Source organism: Lacerta agilis, chromosome 6 (assembly GCF_009819535.1).
Source record: "Lacerta agilis isolate rLacAgi1 chromosome 6, rLacAgi1.pri, whole genome shotgun sequence".
Lineage (NCBI taxonomy): Eukaryota > Metazoa > Chordata > Lepidosauria > Squamata > Lacertidae > Lacerta > Lacerta agilis.
The window spans coordinates 63,472,124-63,484,428 of record NC_046317.1 but is presented as its reverse complement, the minus strand read 5'-3'; the positions used below and the strand labels follow the sequence as shown (position 1 = coordinate 63,484,428).

Here is a 12,305-nt window from a genome sequence, read left to right as displayed (position 1 = left end):
CCCACTCAAGATATGGAAAGAGAATCTGGCCTGTGTCTTCCTTCGCAATCTTTGACAGATCACTTATCCTTTAGGAACCACAGACCATGCCTGTGTTTTGTATGTTCCTTGGTTCCTCCTTATATGTGTGATTTAAAAGTTCTGCTTCCCCCAAGGGCTCAGATTTTTGGTTACCAACCATGAGAGCTGCTGGGTTTTTTGTGATAGGAATAATAATATGGCAACATTTGGAATCCTTTTGGCTTCCTTGCCAGCTGTCTTTCATAAGTGACATAAGTGATTTTGCTCCCTGGAGTCTCAGAGCCCAAGCTATGGAAAGTGGCATGCTTGGAAACAGCAAGTATTGCTGCCGATTCCTTGTTCTGAGCACTCTGGAATCAACTGCTTGGTTTCTTGGGGAGCATAATTGAGATACACTTAACACAAATCCAATACCTTGTGTCACTTCAGCTACCTTTATGTGCTTGCATTCAAGTTCTTGAAAGCCTGCTCAGTAAAGGTAGATTTTTTTAAAAAAAATCTTCCATTCTGACAGTGCATTATTATAGAGGGAGTGGGAATTCTAAATTGCCTTAAAAGTTGTGGGTATGGATAAATGATTAATTAAAACCATGGGGATGGCTCTGTGTATATACTTTCTTTAAAGAGTTTTTGTGCTTGGAGAGTATTAATGTAAAAATTAGTGTCGTCTGGGGTGGTGGGGTAGTATTAGAGCTTGGGTGAGAAGCAGACCAAAGGGGAATCCAAGTTTCTGAGTGTCCTGAAAACTACGAACTGTTCACAGCATGCAGTGTAACAGAGGTTAGATGGCACAGGCTGCCTCTGCCACCTCCTTGCCCCATGGTGCAGCAACCTCTGTTTTCCAGCAGTCAGCCTCAGAGGGCTTTTTCAAGCTTTTCTCGCTTCTCCATTTCCCCCTTCAGTTGAGGAGCTCTTTCAACAAGGCTTTCAGCATCAAGAAGGGCCCAAAATCTGCCTCCTCCTATTCCGACATAGAGGAGATCGCCACCCCAGATTCTTCCGCACCATCGTCCCCCAAACTACAACATGGATCCACGGAGACAGCCTCGCCCTCCATCAAATCTTCCAACTCCTCTTCTGTGGGCATTGATAACACTGAGTAAGTCCACTCTACAGGGAGTGAAGGTAGGGATGGCTGCATGGACAAGCTGCAACTAGGGGGAAAAACTTAAGTCTGCTATGCCTTGTATCTGATCATATTGTACAGTATGCAGCAGGTGGCCTCAGGTTCCTGGAACTGTGATATGAACAATAAGAACCTTGGTGGGGGGCACTAAACAGGTGGCTGAGTGACCATTTGCAGAGCACCTTTTCCAGTAATATGTATGCACTGGAAAGATCTCGCGCTCTGGCAGGAGAGGACAGCAGCACTCCTCAGCTGGCCCAGGCTTGCCCACCGTAGTCCTTGCTGGTGCTTGCAGACTTTTCCTTGCACCATGTCTAAATTCCTACTCATCCTTTGCACAGGTTGTTCCAGGCCAATGAAGAAGAGGAGCCTGAGAAAAAGGAGGTCTCAGAGCTGCGCTCAGAGCTGTGGGAGAAGGAAATGAAACTGACCGACATACGTTTGGAGGCCCTAAACTCTGCCCACCAGCTGGACCAACTGCGCGAAACTATGCACAACATGCAGGTGGGCATGATGTGCCCTGAAAAGCTAGCACCTCTCTGAGGTTGCAGATCTTTGGCTATTGCTGGGGGTCCATGCTCTTGACAGCAATTTTCTAAGCATTTTCTGATGGTCAGTTTCTTTCTTTCGCAAAGAGACAAAGCAGGCTGCGTGAATGCCCTTCAATTGGCCCGGTGCCTGCTGGCAAGACACCATCATGAGACAGGTTACAGAAAAGATGGGAAGCCTGTGATGTTCCAGATGTTGGACTCTCCACTCCCATTAGCTCCAGCCAGTGTGGTTGATGGTTGATGGTCGGGATGACAGAAGTTACAGACCAGCAGCATATGGAGGGCCACAGGTTTCCCAGAACTGGGTTGCATTTGCCTTATCCATTGGAGTGCCCTTATTTCCTGACATTGGTCCAGTAGCAATGTTCTAAGCAAATTCATTGTTGCAAAGAAACTCCACAGAAGTACATTATCTGGAGCACAGTTCAGAGAGATGGCAGCAACAGTCTCTGAAGTTGAAACAGCTGCTTTGTTTGGGTAGCATTTTGAGAGATAGGCCACAAGGCTTTTAAATCAGGCACCTGCTCTCCTGGTAGGAAAGGGACCCTTGGATGGAATTTGGCTGTGAAAAACTCTTTTTCCAATGTACAAGCCTTGGGGAATGCTCCATCTTTTAGGATTTTCCACTGTAGTCTCCTTTTTAGGCTGTAAGGTAAAGGCAAAGGGACCCCTGACAGTTAGGTCCAGTCGTGGATGACTCTGGGGTTGTGGCGCTCATCTCGCGTTACTGGCCGAGGGAGCCAGCATACAGCATCCGGGTCATGTGGCCAGCATGACTAAGCCGCTTCTGGCGAACCAGAGCAGTGCATGGAAACACCGATTACCTTCCCGCCGCAGCGGTACCTATTTATCTACTTGCACTTTGATGTGCTTTCGAACTGCTAGGTTGGCAGGAGCAGGGACCGAGCAACTCACCCCGTCATGGGGATTCAAACCGCCAACCTTCTGATAGGCAAGCCCTAGGCTCAGTGGTTTAGACCACAGCACCACCCGCATCCCTGTAGGAAGCCTTAATGTTATCAGCACTCTCATTCCTGCTACTGCTGTCTTTTCATTCTCTCTATCTGAAGAAGTGTGCATGCACATGAAAGCTCATACCAAGAACAAACTCAGTTGGTCTCGGAAAGAATTTTCTATTTTGTTTTCATTCCCTGTAGCTGGAAGTGGATCTATTGAAAGCTGAGAACGACCGGCTGAAGGTGGTTCCTGGGCCCTCTTCTGTGCCAAGCTCCATCCCAAGTCATGTCTTGAGCTCATCTGCTGCCTCTTCTCCAAGACGCTCTCTAGGGCTCCAGCTCACTCACCCTTTCAGTCCCAGTTTGACTGATACAGGTATGAAATAGAGACAGAGACGCAGAGAGAAAGGCCGAAGAGCTTTTGATACTAGCTCATTTGCTGTTGCAAAATCTCTGCTTCTGTTTTTTCAAGATATTTTCTTTGTGAAACAGGCATGGGAAAGAGAGGTGAGAAGGAAGCTTTGAGGTCATCTTTGGATGGGTTGTGGGGGCAGTGGCCTAGTTGGAGTTTGGAGAATGGGAACTCTTTACAACATACTTGCAGAAACAACAAGAAAACATGGACTCGTTGACAGGATTTAAATAAACATTTACAAATTTATTTACAGAGAACAAGATATATAGTGATAACAGAACATTATGTATAAACAGCAGAATGTAACATTTGATGTAACAAACAGGAAATGGAAGTTGGGGGAAGTCAACGGGGGGGGGGAGTAGAAAATGGATGTTAAATGAGATATTGAATAATTGTTATGAGAAAAGAAAATCAATTAATTTAAAATAAATAAATAATGGCACCCACCAAAAAAAAAGGGAGGAATTTGGTCACAGTGACATTTGGTCACAGCATACTGCAAGTACTATGTTGAATGAATGAATGAATGAATTTATTTTTACGGTCACAGACCAACTCATGTTGATGCCATTGCTTTATTGACAACTTACTGATTGTATCTTAGTGGGAGAACCTACAAGGGGGTGAGGCTAGGTCCAGGACAAGAGAAAAGGTGCTGCACTGAAGATTAACAGGAGGTAGTTCTTGTGCTGGAGAGAGAGAGAAGATGTATCAACCAGACTTGGCGGGAGATGTCCTGGACTGTATAGGGGAACCACTATGGCTGAGTCCAAAAGACACTAAACTGTAGGATTATAGAGGAAGGAAATATTTCACTTTGACTCATGGGGATTCTTGGTAATACCATCCTATGTCAATGGTTTCTACTTCTGCACAGTGTGTATATTTATTTTCCCCTTCTCTAGAGCTTTCGCCAATGGATGGCATCAGTGCTGGCACCCAGAGGGATGATGTGACACTACGAATTGTAGTGCGCATGCCACCTCAGCACATCATCAAAGGGGTAAGCCTCAATGGAAAAGTGGGGAGAGGCATTATCCTTCTGCAATGTATGGTGTGAGGACAATGCTGGGTTTATCCAGTTGCCATTGTCAACTGGTAGCAGCAGATTCCAAATCTCAGCCACTTTTATATCTTGCTTTTGGCTTCCAGGACCTGAAGCAGCAGGAATTCTATCTGGGCAGTAGCAAAGTGAGTGGGAAACTGGATTGGAAAATGCTGGATGAAGCAGTCTGTCAGGTCTTCAAGGTGAGATGCTAACAGCAACTTTGTAGCTGTGATAACATCTTCAGAAACTTAATTCCACATTTCTGGGATGCTGAACCAACTTCTGCACCTCCTACCCTGTCCTGCATAGCATACATGGTTCCCTTTCCCCTCATTTTATGCTTGCAGCATCTCTACAAGGTAGGTTAAGGGTAAGGTTATGTAATGGCTGGCCCAAAGTCATCCAGGAGGAGGAACTCCCTTCTCACAGCCTCTTCTAATGACTTCCAGCAACCCGATAAAAACTCTTTGGTTTGCCCAGACATCTGGAGGTTTGTGAGTGAGCGAGTGCCTGTTTCTGTTTTAATTTACTACTAGTGGAGGTGGTTTTTGCACTGGTTGCTATTTTATTTGGTTAAAAACAAGCAAACATTTCAAGCTGCCCCAAGAACTGTGGTTGGTAGTGGATACTTCAAAACAAAAGGTTCTAACCAGTCTAGCATCAGGCTTACTCCTGAGGTCTGACCTGAACCAAGCTACTCCTTGTCTTCACACAGGACTACGTCACCAAGATGGACCCTGCTCTCACACTGGGGCTCAGCATTGAGTCTGTCTATGGCTATAGCATCAGCCACATCAAGCGAGTCTTGGACACAGAGCCACCAGAAATGCCGCCTTGCCGACGGGGTGTGACCAGCATCGCGGTGACATTGAAAGGTACCACCACAGCTGTCTTTACACACATTTGTTACCAGTGATATGGCAGGCCACCTCTGCTTGATCCTTTGCTTCTATGTGGTTCAGTTCCAAGCAGGGTCAAAGGGAGGGGTGGGTGGGTGCTACAAGGACCTCTAAATTAGAGAGCCTCTGGAAAGCACAACTGAAGTCAGAAGAGGCAGTGGCGAGCTGCTAAATGCAGCACTGGAACCCTGGTCTTCCATAAGTTACTGAACTATGGCTCCCATCATCCCTGGCCACTGGCCATGCTTGCTGGGGCTGATGGGAGTTGTAATTCAGCAAACATCCAGCGGGCCAAAGGTTCCCCACATCTGCTGTGGGTGAAGACCTATGTGTGGCTTTACTGAAAGGAATATATACTGCAATGCGGCTGCTAAAAATATTGAATGTGATCTTAGGCTGCATTAATAGTGTCCAGATCACAAGACGTAATAGTTCTGCATCTTAAGTACATACTATCCAGTTCTGGGCACCACATTGACAAATGGGGGAGCATTTCTGGAAGAGAGCAGACAGCATGGTGAGGGATCTGGAAACTTCAGTCTTTTGAGGAATTGTTGAAAGGGCTGGGTATATGTAGGGTATGAAGATGAAAAGATATTAAGGGGAGACATGATTGCGGTCTTCAAATATCTGAGGTGAAGTAAAGGAGGAGATGCAGCAATTCTTTTTCTCCCTTGCTCCATAGAGTGCCGTATCCCATTTCAGACTCTTTATCTAAACCATAATTTAGATTGTTAGGATCAAACTTTGCACGTTCTCCATCTTTACATCTCTATATTGAAAAGTAGGGGGAGATATAATTTTCTCCTTAAAACAAACCCCAGTTCCGCGTTGCTACCAACCGTTGTTTGTTCTAACAAAACTTAGTTAAAACAAACCTGGCTTTCAAACTTCGTTCGGAACAAATTTCCCAGACCAGAGAGATAGATACCAGACTGCTATGCATGAAGTAGTGATATATTTACTCAAGAAGAAACAGTGTCCCCACATCATGAAAAGGCTGGGGAGGATATGCTTTTGGAGGAAAGAGCCTACCATGGCGGAAAAGGGAACCACAAATGTTATTGAAGTCCTGAGTGTGAGAGGGGAGGCCTTTTAACAGCTGCATTCTTCTACACAGGTTTGAAAGAGAAGTGTGTGGACAGCTTGGTGTTTGAGACCCTTATCCCCAAGCCGATGATGCAGCACTACATAAGCCTTCTGCTCAAGCACCGCCGCCTTATCCTTTCTGGGCCAAGTGGAACTGGCAAAACCTACCTAACGAATCGTCTGGCTGAGTATTTGGTGGAGCGCTCAGGCCGCGAAGTCACTGATGGCATTGTCAACACTTTCAATATGCACCAGCAGTCATGCAAGGTGTGAAACTCCATGCCTGGGACTGTCTACTTGGGAATTTCTGCACTTCCACACTCTCTGATCCCTAGCACAGCCCTGCTTGATTACCTTCATTCCTAAGTCACAGACTCCTTGTAATTTCAGGTGGAAGAACCTTAGGCATACTAGTTGCAATCCTTGATTCCCCCAACACAACTCTGTACATATCTACCCAGAACCCTGTGAGTTCAGTGGAACTCACTCCTTAGTAAGTACAGTGGTACCTTGGTTTGCAACCGTTTTGGATTACAACCACATCAAACCCTGAAGTGTGTGTCCCTTTTTTGGATTACAACCCTTTTTTCTTTTTCTTTTTTGGATTACAACCCATTTTTTTTTTATGCCCCATTGGCAAAAGCATGCCTTGGGTTACAACCTGTTTTGGTTTACAACCGGACCTCCAGAACAGATTATGGTTGTAAACCAAGGTATCACTGTAGGTATTATGATAGCAGATATAAGAGGAATTAAACATAGTGCTAAGCACTTCGTCAGCATGAGCATTTCTGCTTGCCTGATGGAATTATCTGCCCTCTGCTCCACCCATACACAGTTCTGTAGTTTCTCCCAATCCCCCTCCCCAGAGCCTTTTTTGGGGTGGGGGAAGCCCCTTTGTGCTAGCAGAAGTCCTTCAATGGTCTTCCACAGACAAGGCTTATCCCTCCCATATTCTTCATCACCAACCTTTTGCCATTGTGGCCCTCCACTCCAAACCAGCAATCCTCAATTCTAAGCCCTGTTCTCAGCCTGGGGAAATCACTATTCCTTATATCCTTGCATTTCTTATTACACTAATATGTTGTGTGTGTGTGTGTGTGTGTGTGTGTGTGTATTCTGCACGCTGATAGAGTGACTTCCATTTTGCATCTTTCTTTACCAGGACCTACAGCTTTACCTCTCCAATCTGGCCAATCAGATTGATCGGGAAACAGGGATAGATGTGCCATTGGTCATCCTTCTTGATGACCTCAGTGAGCCTGGCTCTATCAGCGAGCTCGTCAATGGAGCACTCACCTGCAAGTACCACAAATGGTGAGAGACTGATTTGCCATTGCATTTGACTCCTACCTCTTAATAGCAAACTTACACTCAAGGATTATTTTGAAACAGGGGTGACTAACCTTGTCTGGGTCAAGCGCTGCTTTATCTCATGGTCAGCCATCCAGGGGCTGTATGTTGAAGTGGGTATAGCAAAAGTGGGTGAAGTTGCTTTCCAAAGGACAATCCCGTTAGCTTTTAATACACAATTTTCAATAGTTTATTATAAAATTCAGAAGAAAATAAAGTTTTGGGTTTTTTTGGTTGTTGCTGTTTTTTTTAAAAATTGAAACTTTGGAGGGTGCGGGATCTTGGGATGGCCCCAAAAACTCTTTGGTATCACAGTGGTGGATCTATGGGAGCAATCAGTTAAAATTTTGTTTACATTTTTTTGGGGGGGGGGGTTGAATGTTGAAAATGAAAGCGGAATCTGAAGGAGAGGGACAAACTTTATTTGCATTGGAGGAACCATGGGAGCAGTCATTTTTTATTTAAAAAAAAGAACTATAAAACATTTTTGTTAAGGAGTGGAAAGCGTGGGGAGGCCACTAAAACCCTTCTTGGGAGTCCTGGATACTGTGTTCTAGCACTGCTGAATCAGGTCAAAGGCATTTGTGCTCTACAGCTCACAAGGTCTGGCAGATGGTGCCCTGCTATGTATATGGCTCTGCCTATCCTACCGCTCTCAGTGGGGCAGTTGTTGACGATGTTATGGCTTTATTAGTGTCTCAGGCCTGCATCATAACTGTCTCTTGATTTCCTTACTAAGGAAGAGAACTTCTCCGCCCCTTGTTCTATGTCATGGAGTGGCCAAACCATGGCACAGTTAATATTATTGTAATTGAATGGGCTTACATACCACTTTTTGTCACAAGTGATATCAAAGCAATTTACATTAAAAAAAATAGGTCATATCATAAGTCAAGTCACAGGACACAATTCAGATAACATGTAAAAATGTCAGCGGCATCAATATTAATAATTAAACCACATCAGCACATGGCAGCAGGTTGTGCATGAATGATGCAGCAACATGGCTTAAGCAAATGGTTTGGATCTCCATGGGATTGGACCTACCCACATGTAGTTGAGTCATTTAGATTTTATTTGTTTAGCTTTCAAATAGTACATGCCTTCAAGCTCTTGATTTGGTCCCAGGAAGGCAGCGAATTCACAGTGAATTAGACAAAATTCATTTGAGTAATGTGGATTTTAGCTGTAGCATCCCTGCAGGTTACTGGGCCTGCCTTTTCAGCATTCTTGTGTTGCCTGCTCCTCCAGCTCAGCTAGGAGCAAAACCAAGGTGGCCATGTCTGCATTGTACTGTGGATGGGTGGAAAGTGGCCTTGCCAGAAAAGGTTTGACCAGTACTCTGCTATGAGCCCATCTTTTCTTTGGCCAGAGACAGTTGTGTACCCCATTACCAAGAATTTCTGGGCCAGGGAAGAAGCTTCAGATGATATTAATGGCATAGCCAAGTTTTGTTGCACATTTATTTATATTCAGATTTTTGTATTCCACCTTTGTAGGAAAAGTGCATACTGCAGGAAGTTTGCAGAATTCTAGGCTGGATGAGCTGATTCAACAGAGCCCTTCTTATGTTCTTAATATCCTAAATATAGGACTGTCGTCATATCAGCTTTTGGCACATGCCTGAATCTCAGCACAGGCCCTTGTTCTTATTAGCAAAACTTCCCTCCATTTAACTTTGTTCTCTCTCTCCATAGCTCTCTTCCACTGTCTCTTACAGAGTGGGGGAGGGAATTGATATGAGCAAGAGACATTGTGTTAGTCATAGTCAAAACCACTTCTGAATGTGAGGCATGCACTGTGTTGAGAGCTGGGGAGTGACAGAGTAAACAGCTTCCAGACATTCCCCCCGTTAGGATACATCACATCTCTGATAGAGCTGCTGTTCTCTCCCCCGCCAGCCCCTATATCATCGGGACAACCAACCAGCCTGTGAAGATGACTCCAAACCATGGCCTTCATCTCAGCTTCAGGTAAGGGCAGCAATGATGGTCCCAATGGAGGAGGCAGGATTGTGGTGGGCTTGGAAATAGTATCTCCTCTGTTCCCACCTGGCAGTTCCAGAAGCTGTTATTCTGCTATGGGAAGGACTATATATAATCCCTGTCATTACTGACCTGTCATCTTAATGCTACAGGATGCTGACATTCTCTAATAACGTGGAGCCAGCCAATGGCTTCCTGATGCGCTATCTACGCCGGAAGCTGCTTGAGTCCGACAGCGATGTCAATGCCAATCGGGAGGAGTTGCTTCGTGTGCTGGACTGGGTGCCCAAGCTCTGGTACCATTTGCACACCTTCCTGGAGAAGCACAGCACCTCTGACTTCCTTATTGGTAAGTGGTGGATTGAGCTATGCTGGCTGGATATACTGTCAGGAAAAAGGATTGCCATTCAGGAAACAGGGGAGGGATGTTGAATGTTGTTGTTTCTAGTGGTTAACTAATGGAGGGATTCCAGGGCTCAAGGCTGCATGGAAGCTACAACCTGTCTTTTGGCATGCTTGCCATTTATTCCTAGTAAATTAAGTGTTTGCTTTTCTCCCACATTGAGTAATCAATGTGCATATACTCAGAGGCACCCTCAATTGTTAGTTCAAGTTTGCCATTGCAGAATAATTGCTTGATTTCCTTATTCCTTATGGTTCCACCATTTGATAAAGGTAGGAGTAAAAATTTAGGAAGTAGGCAGCTTCCTCTTCAGTTTAATGATTTTAATTTTCTGGCTCCAATTAAGCCCTGCCAAATACTAGAAGTTAACAGCCAAATACTAGAAGTTCTCTTCAGTATTTCAGATGAAGATCAGATCCAAGGTATGGATTGGTCAGTAGTTTAGCTATGCCTTTTGGGTTGTTGGTTCCTCTGTCTGCTTCAGAGCCTTGTTTGATTAACCCCTGGAAAGTGACAGCAATTAGGGAATGTACTGATGTACTGAATAGGTATTCTGCTTTTCCTACAAGCAGCTCAGTGTGGCAGAGATGAGGTTGTCTTCACAATCATCTGATTAAGTTTGCTAGACTAAGATATAGTGACTTGAACCGGACAAGTAAACCTACTGGTGCATGTCCAGCAATCTATCCAATACACTTCACTGACTTACTGTATCTGGCATAACAGTAATCCTCTGAGGCAAAGAACATTACATGGGATTGGTGTTCTTTCGTGGGCTACTAGCTAATGCTCCCCATTTTCCTTTTCCTTACCAGGTCCCTGTTTCTTCCTGTCATGCCCCATTGGTATTGAGGATTTCCGGACCTGGTTCATTGATCTGTGGAACAATTCCATCATCCCCTACCTTCAGGAGGGAGCAAAGGATGGGATCAAGGTATATTTACCCACATCCACATCCCCACTAGTAATGGTGACTGTGCCCTGCACCCATTTGCATGGGTGGATTGCTTAGTTAGAAGCTGCTCTGCTCGAAATTGTCCATCATCCAGTATCTTGTAGCAAAGCTGTTTCTTCAAATGTCATCCAGCTCCTGCTTGAATGTACTGTACACTGAGCTTCCACCCACCCAAAAGATGGAAAAAGTGCATATGCATGTGGCTTGTTTTTCAATATTCTTTTGTGCCTATCCCCGTTGCAGGTGCATGGGCAGAAAGCTGCCTGGGAAGATCCTGTGGAATGGGTGCGAGACACGTTGCCATGGCCATCGGCCCAACAAGACCAGTCAAAGCTCTATCACCTTCCCCCACCCAGTGTGGGGCCTCACAGCATTGTCTCACCCCCAGAGGAACGGAGTGGCAAGGATACTACACCCAACTCTCTGGAATCAGACCCCTTGGTATGTCTTCAGGCTGCAAAGGGGAGCTGCTGCCAAACAAGAGGCTTTTGAAGGCCGGATCTCTTTGGCATGAGGGAATTAAGTTGGGACCACAATCCATCCTGTTGCATGAGTGGCCAAACTCTTTCTGTGACATGGCATACCTTGCCAACCATTCCTTTGTCACAACAGGTGTAGCGGGCACCTTGGTTACTGGAGCACAGTTCCTTGACACCAGAGGTTGCTGGATCCTACAGTAGGCTGCGTTTCCTGAGGGTTAGGGGCTTAGCCAAACAAGTACCATATGACAGCTTCCCAATGACTATAAAACAACACTCCTGTGCCAGTTTGCCTTTAGGGAGAAGTAGAAAAGCAGTGAATCTCCCCTTCTCACTCGGAAATCTCCCCTTTTTAGCTTTTGAACACTGTTCTGTAGAACTGTATGTTCCTACTAATCAGGACCTTGCCCCGCCTTGCAAAAGGATTTCCCCTGCTTTTCACGTTTGTAGGACCCCCTCAAATAATTCAGTGCATTGTGTTTTTTGCAGTACAGTTTTTGAGGCATAAACAAGCTACGTTTTCTGCCCACCTAAGGAATATGCATTCTCCCCACACACACCCCTCAAACAAGCATAACAATCTCTAGTCCTCCCCTTGATAAGATCCATTGGGAGCCAGAATAGATTTAACATATGTGTGAGTTGCATACATTGAAACTAGTCCTTGGTGTTCTTTCTCCAATCTCAGAAGTCTGGCTGAGCAGTGTTGAGTTAACCCCTCCACTGGCTTATATCATTTCTCATATACACAGAGGGGTGAGTGTATTGGAAGCTTCAAACGTACTGGGAACGCCAGAGCCCATTCTAGGTTTCGTCAGCTGACCTGCAGCGAGTCTTCCCATCTCTCTGTGCCTCCAGCATGTCCAATGTGTCTCACTGTGTGTCCAGCAAAATCCACTAGGGCATTTGTATTGTAACGGAAGAAAACTCTTCTCTGCAGTGCATTGGCGACCTCTGTAGGTTACCAATGCAGCATTGGTGACCTCTTTAGCAAGCATAATCACCCTCCACAAGAGAGAAGA

At 45.3% G+C, this 12,305-nt stretch overlaps 1 protein-coding gene across 9 annotated transcripts in view; it reads left to right on the top strand.

Moving 5' to 3' along the window:
* Nucleotides 1-12,305, top strand: part of NAV1 (neuron navigator 1) — a 265,528-nt gene that overhangs the window by 250,257 nt on the left and 2,966 nt on the right. For all 9 annotated transcript variants that reach the window (XM_033153093.1, XM_033153092.1, XM_033153091.1 and 6 more), the window contains 12 exons: nt 924-1,120; nt 1,489-1,651; nt 2,856-3,030; nt 3,978-4,075; nt 4,225-4,320; nt 4,836-4,995; nt 6,140-6,375; nt 7,274-7,425; nt 9,363-9,434; nt 9,599-9,795; nt 10,665-10,783; nt 11,048-11,245. In XM_033153093.1, the coding sequence (XP_033008984.1) occupies nt 924-1,120; nt 1,489-1,651; nt 2,856-3,030; nt 3,978-4,075; nt 4,225-4,320; nt 4,836-4,995; nt 6,140-6,375; nt 7,274-7,425; nt 9,363-9,434; nt 9,599-9,795; nt 10,665-10,783; nt 11,048-11,245 (1,863 nt within the window). The remainder of the gene's footprint in view (nt 1-923; nt 1,121-1,488; nt 1,652-2,855; nt 3,031-3,977; nt 4,076-4,224; nt 4,321-4,835; nt 4,996-6,139; nt 6,376-7,273; nt 7,426-9,362; nt 9,435-9,598; nt 9,796-10,664; nt 10,784-11,047; nt 11,246-12,305) is intronic.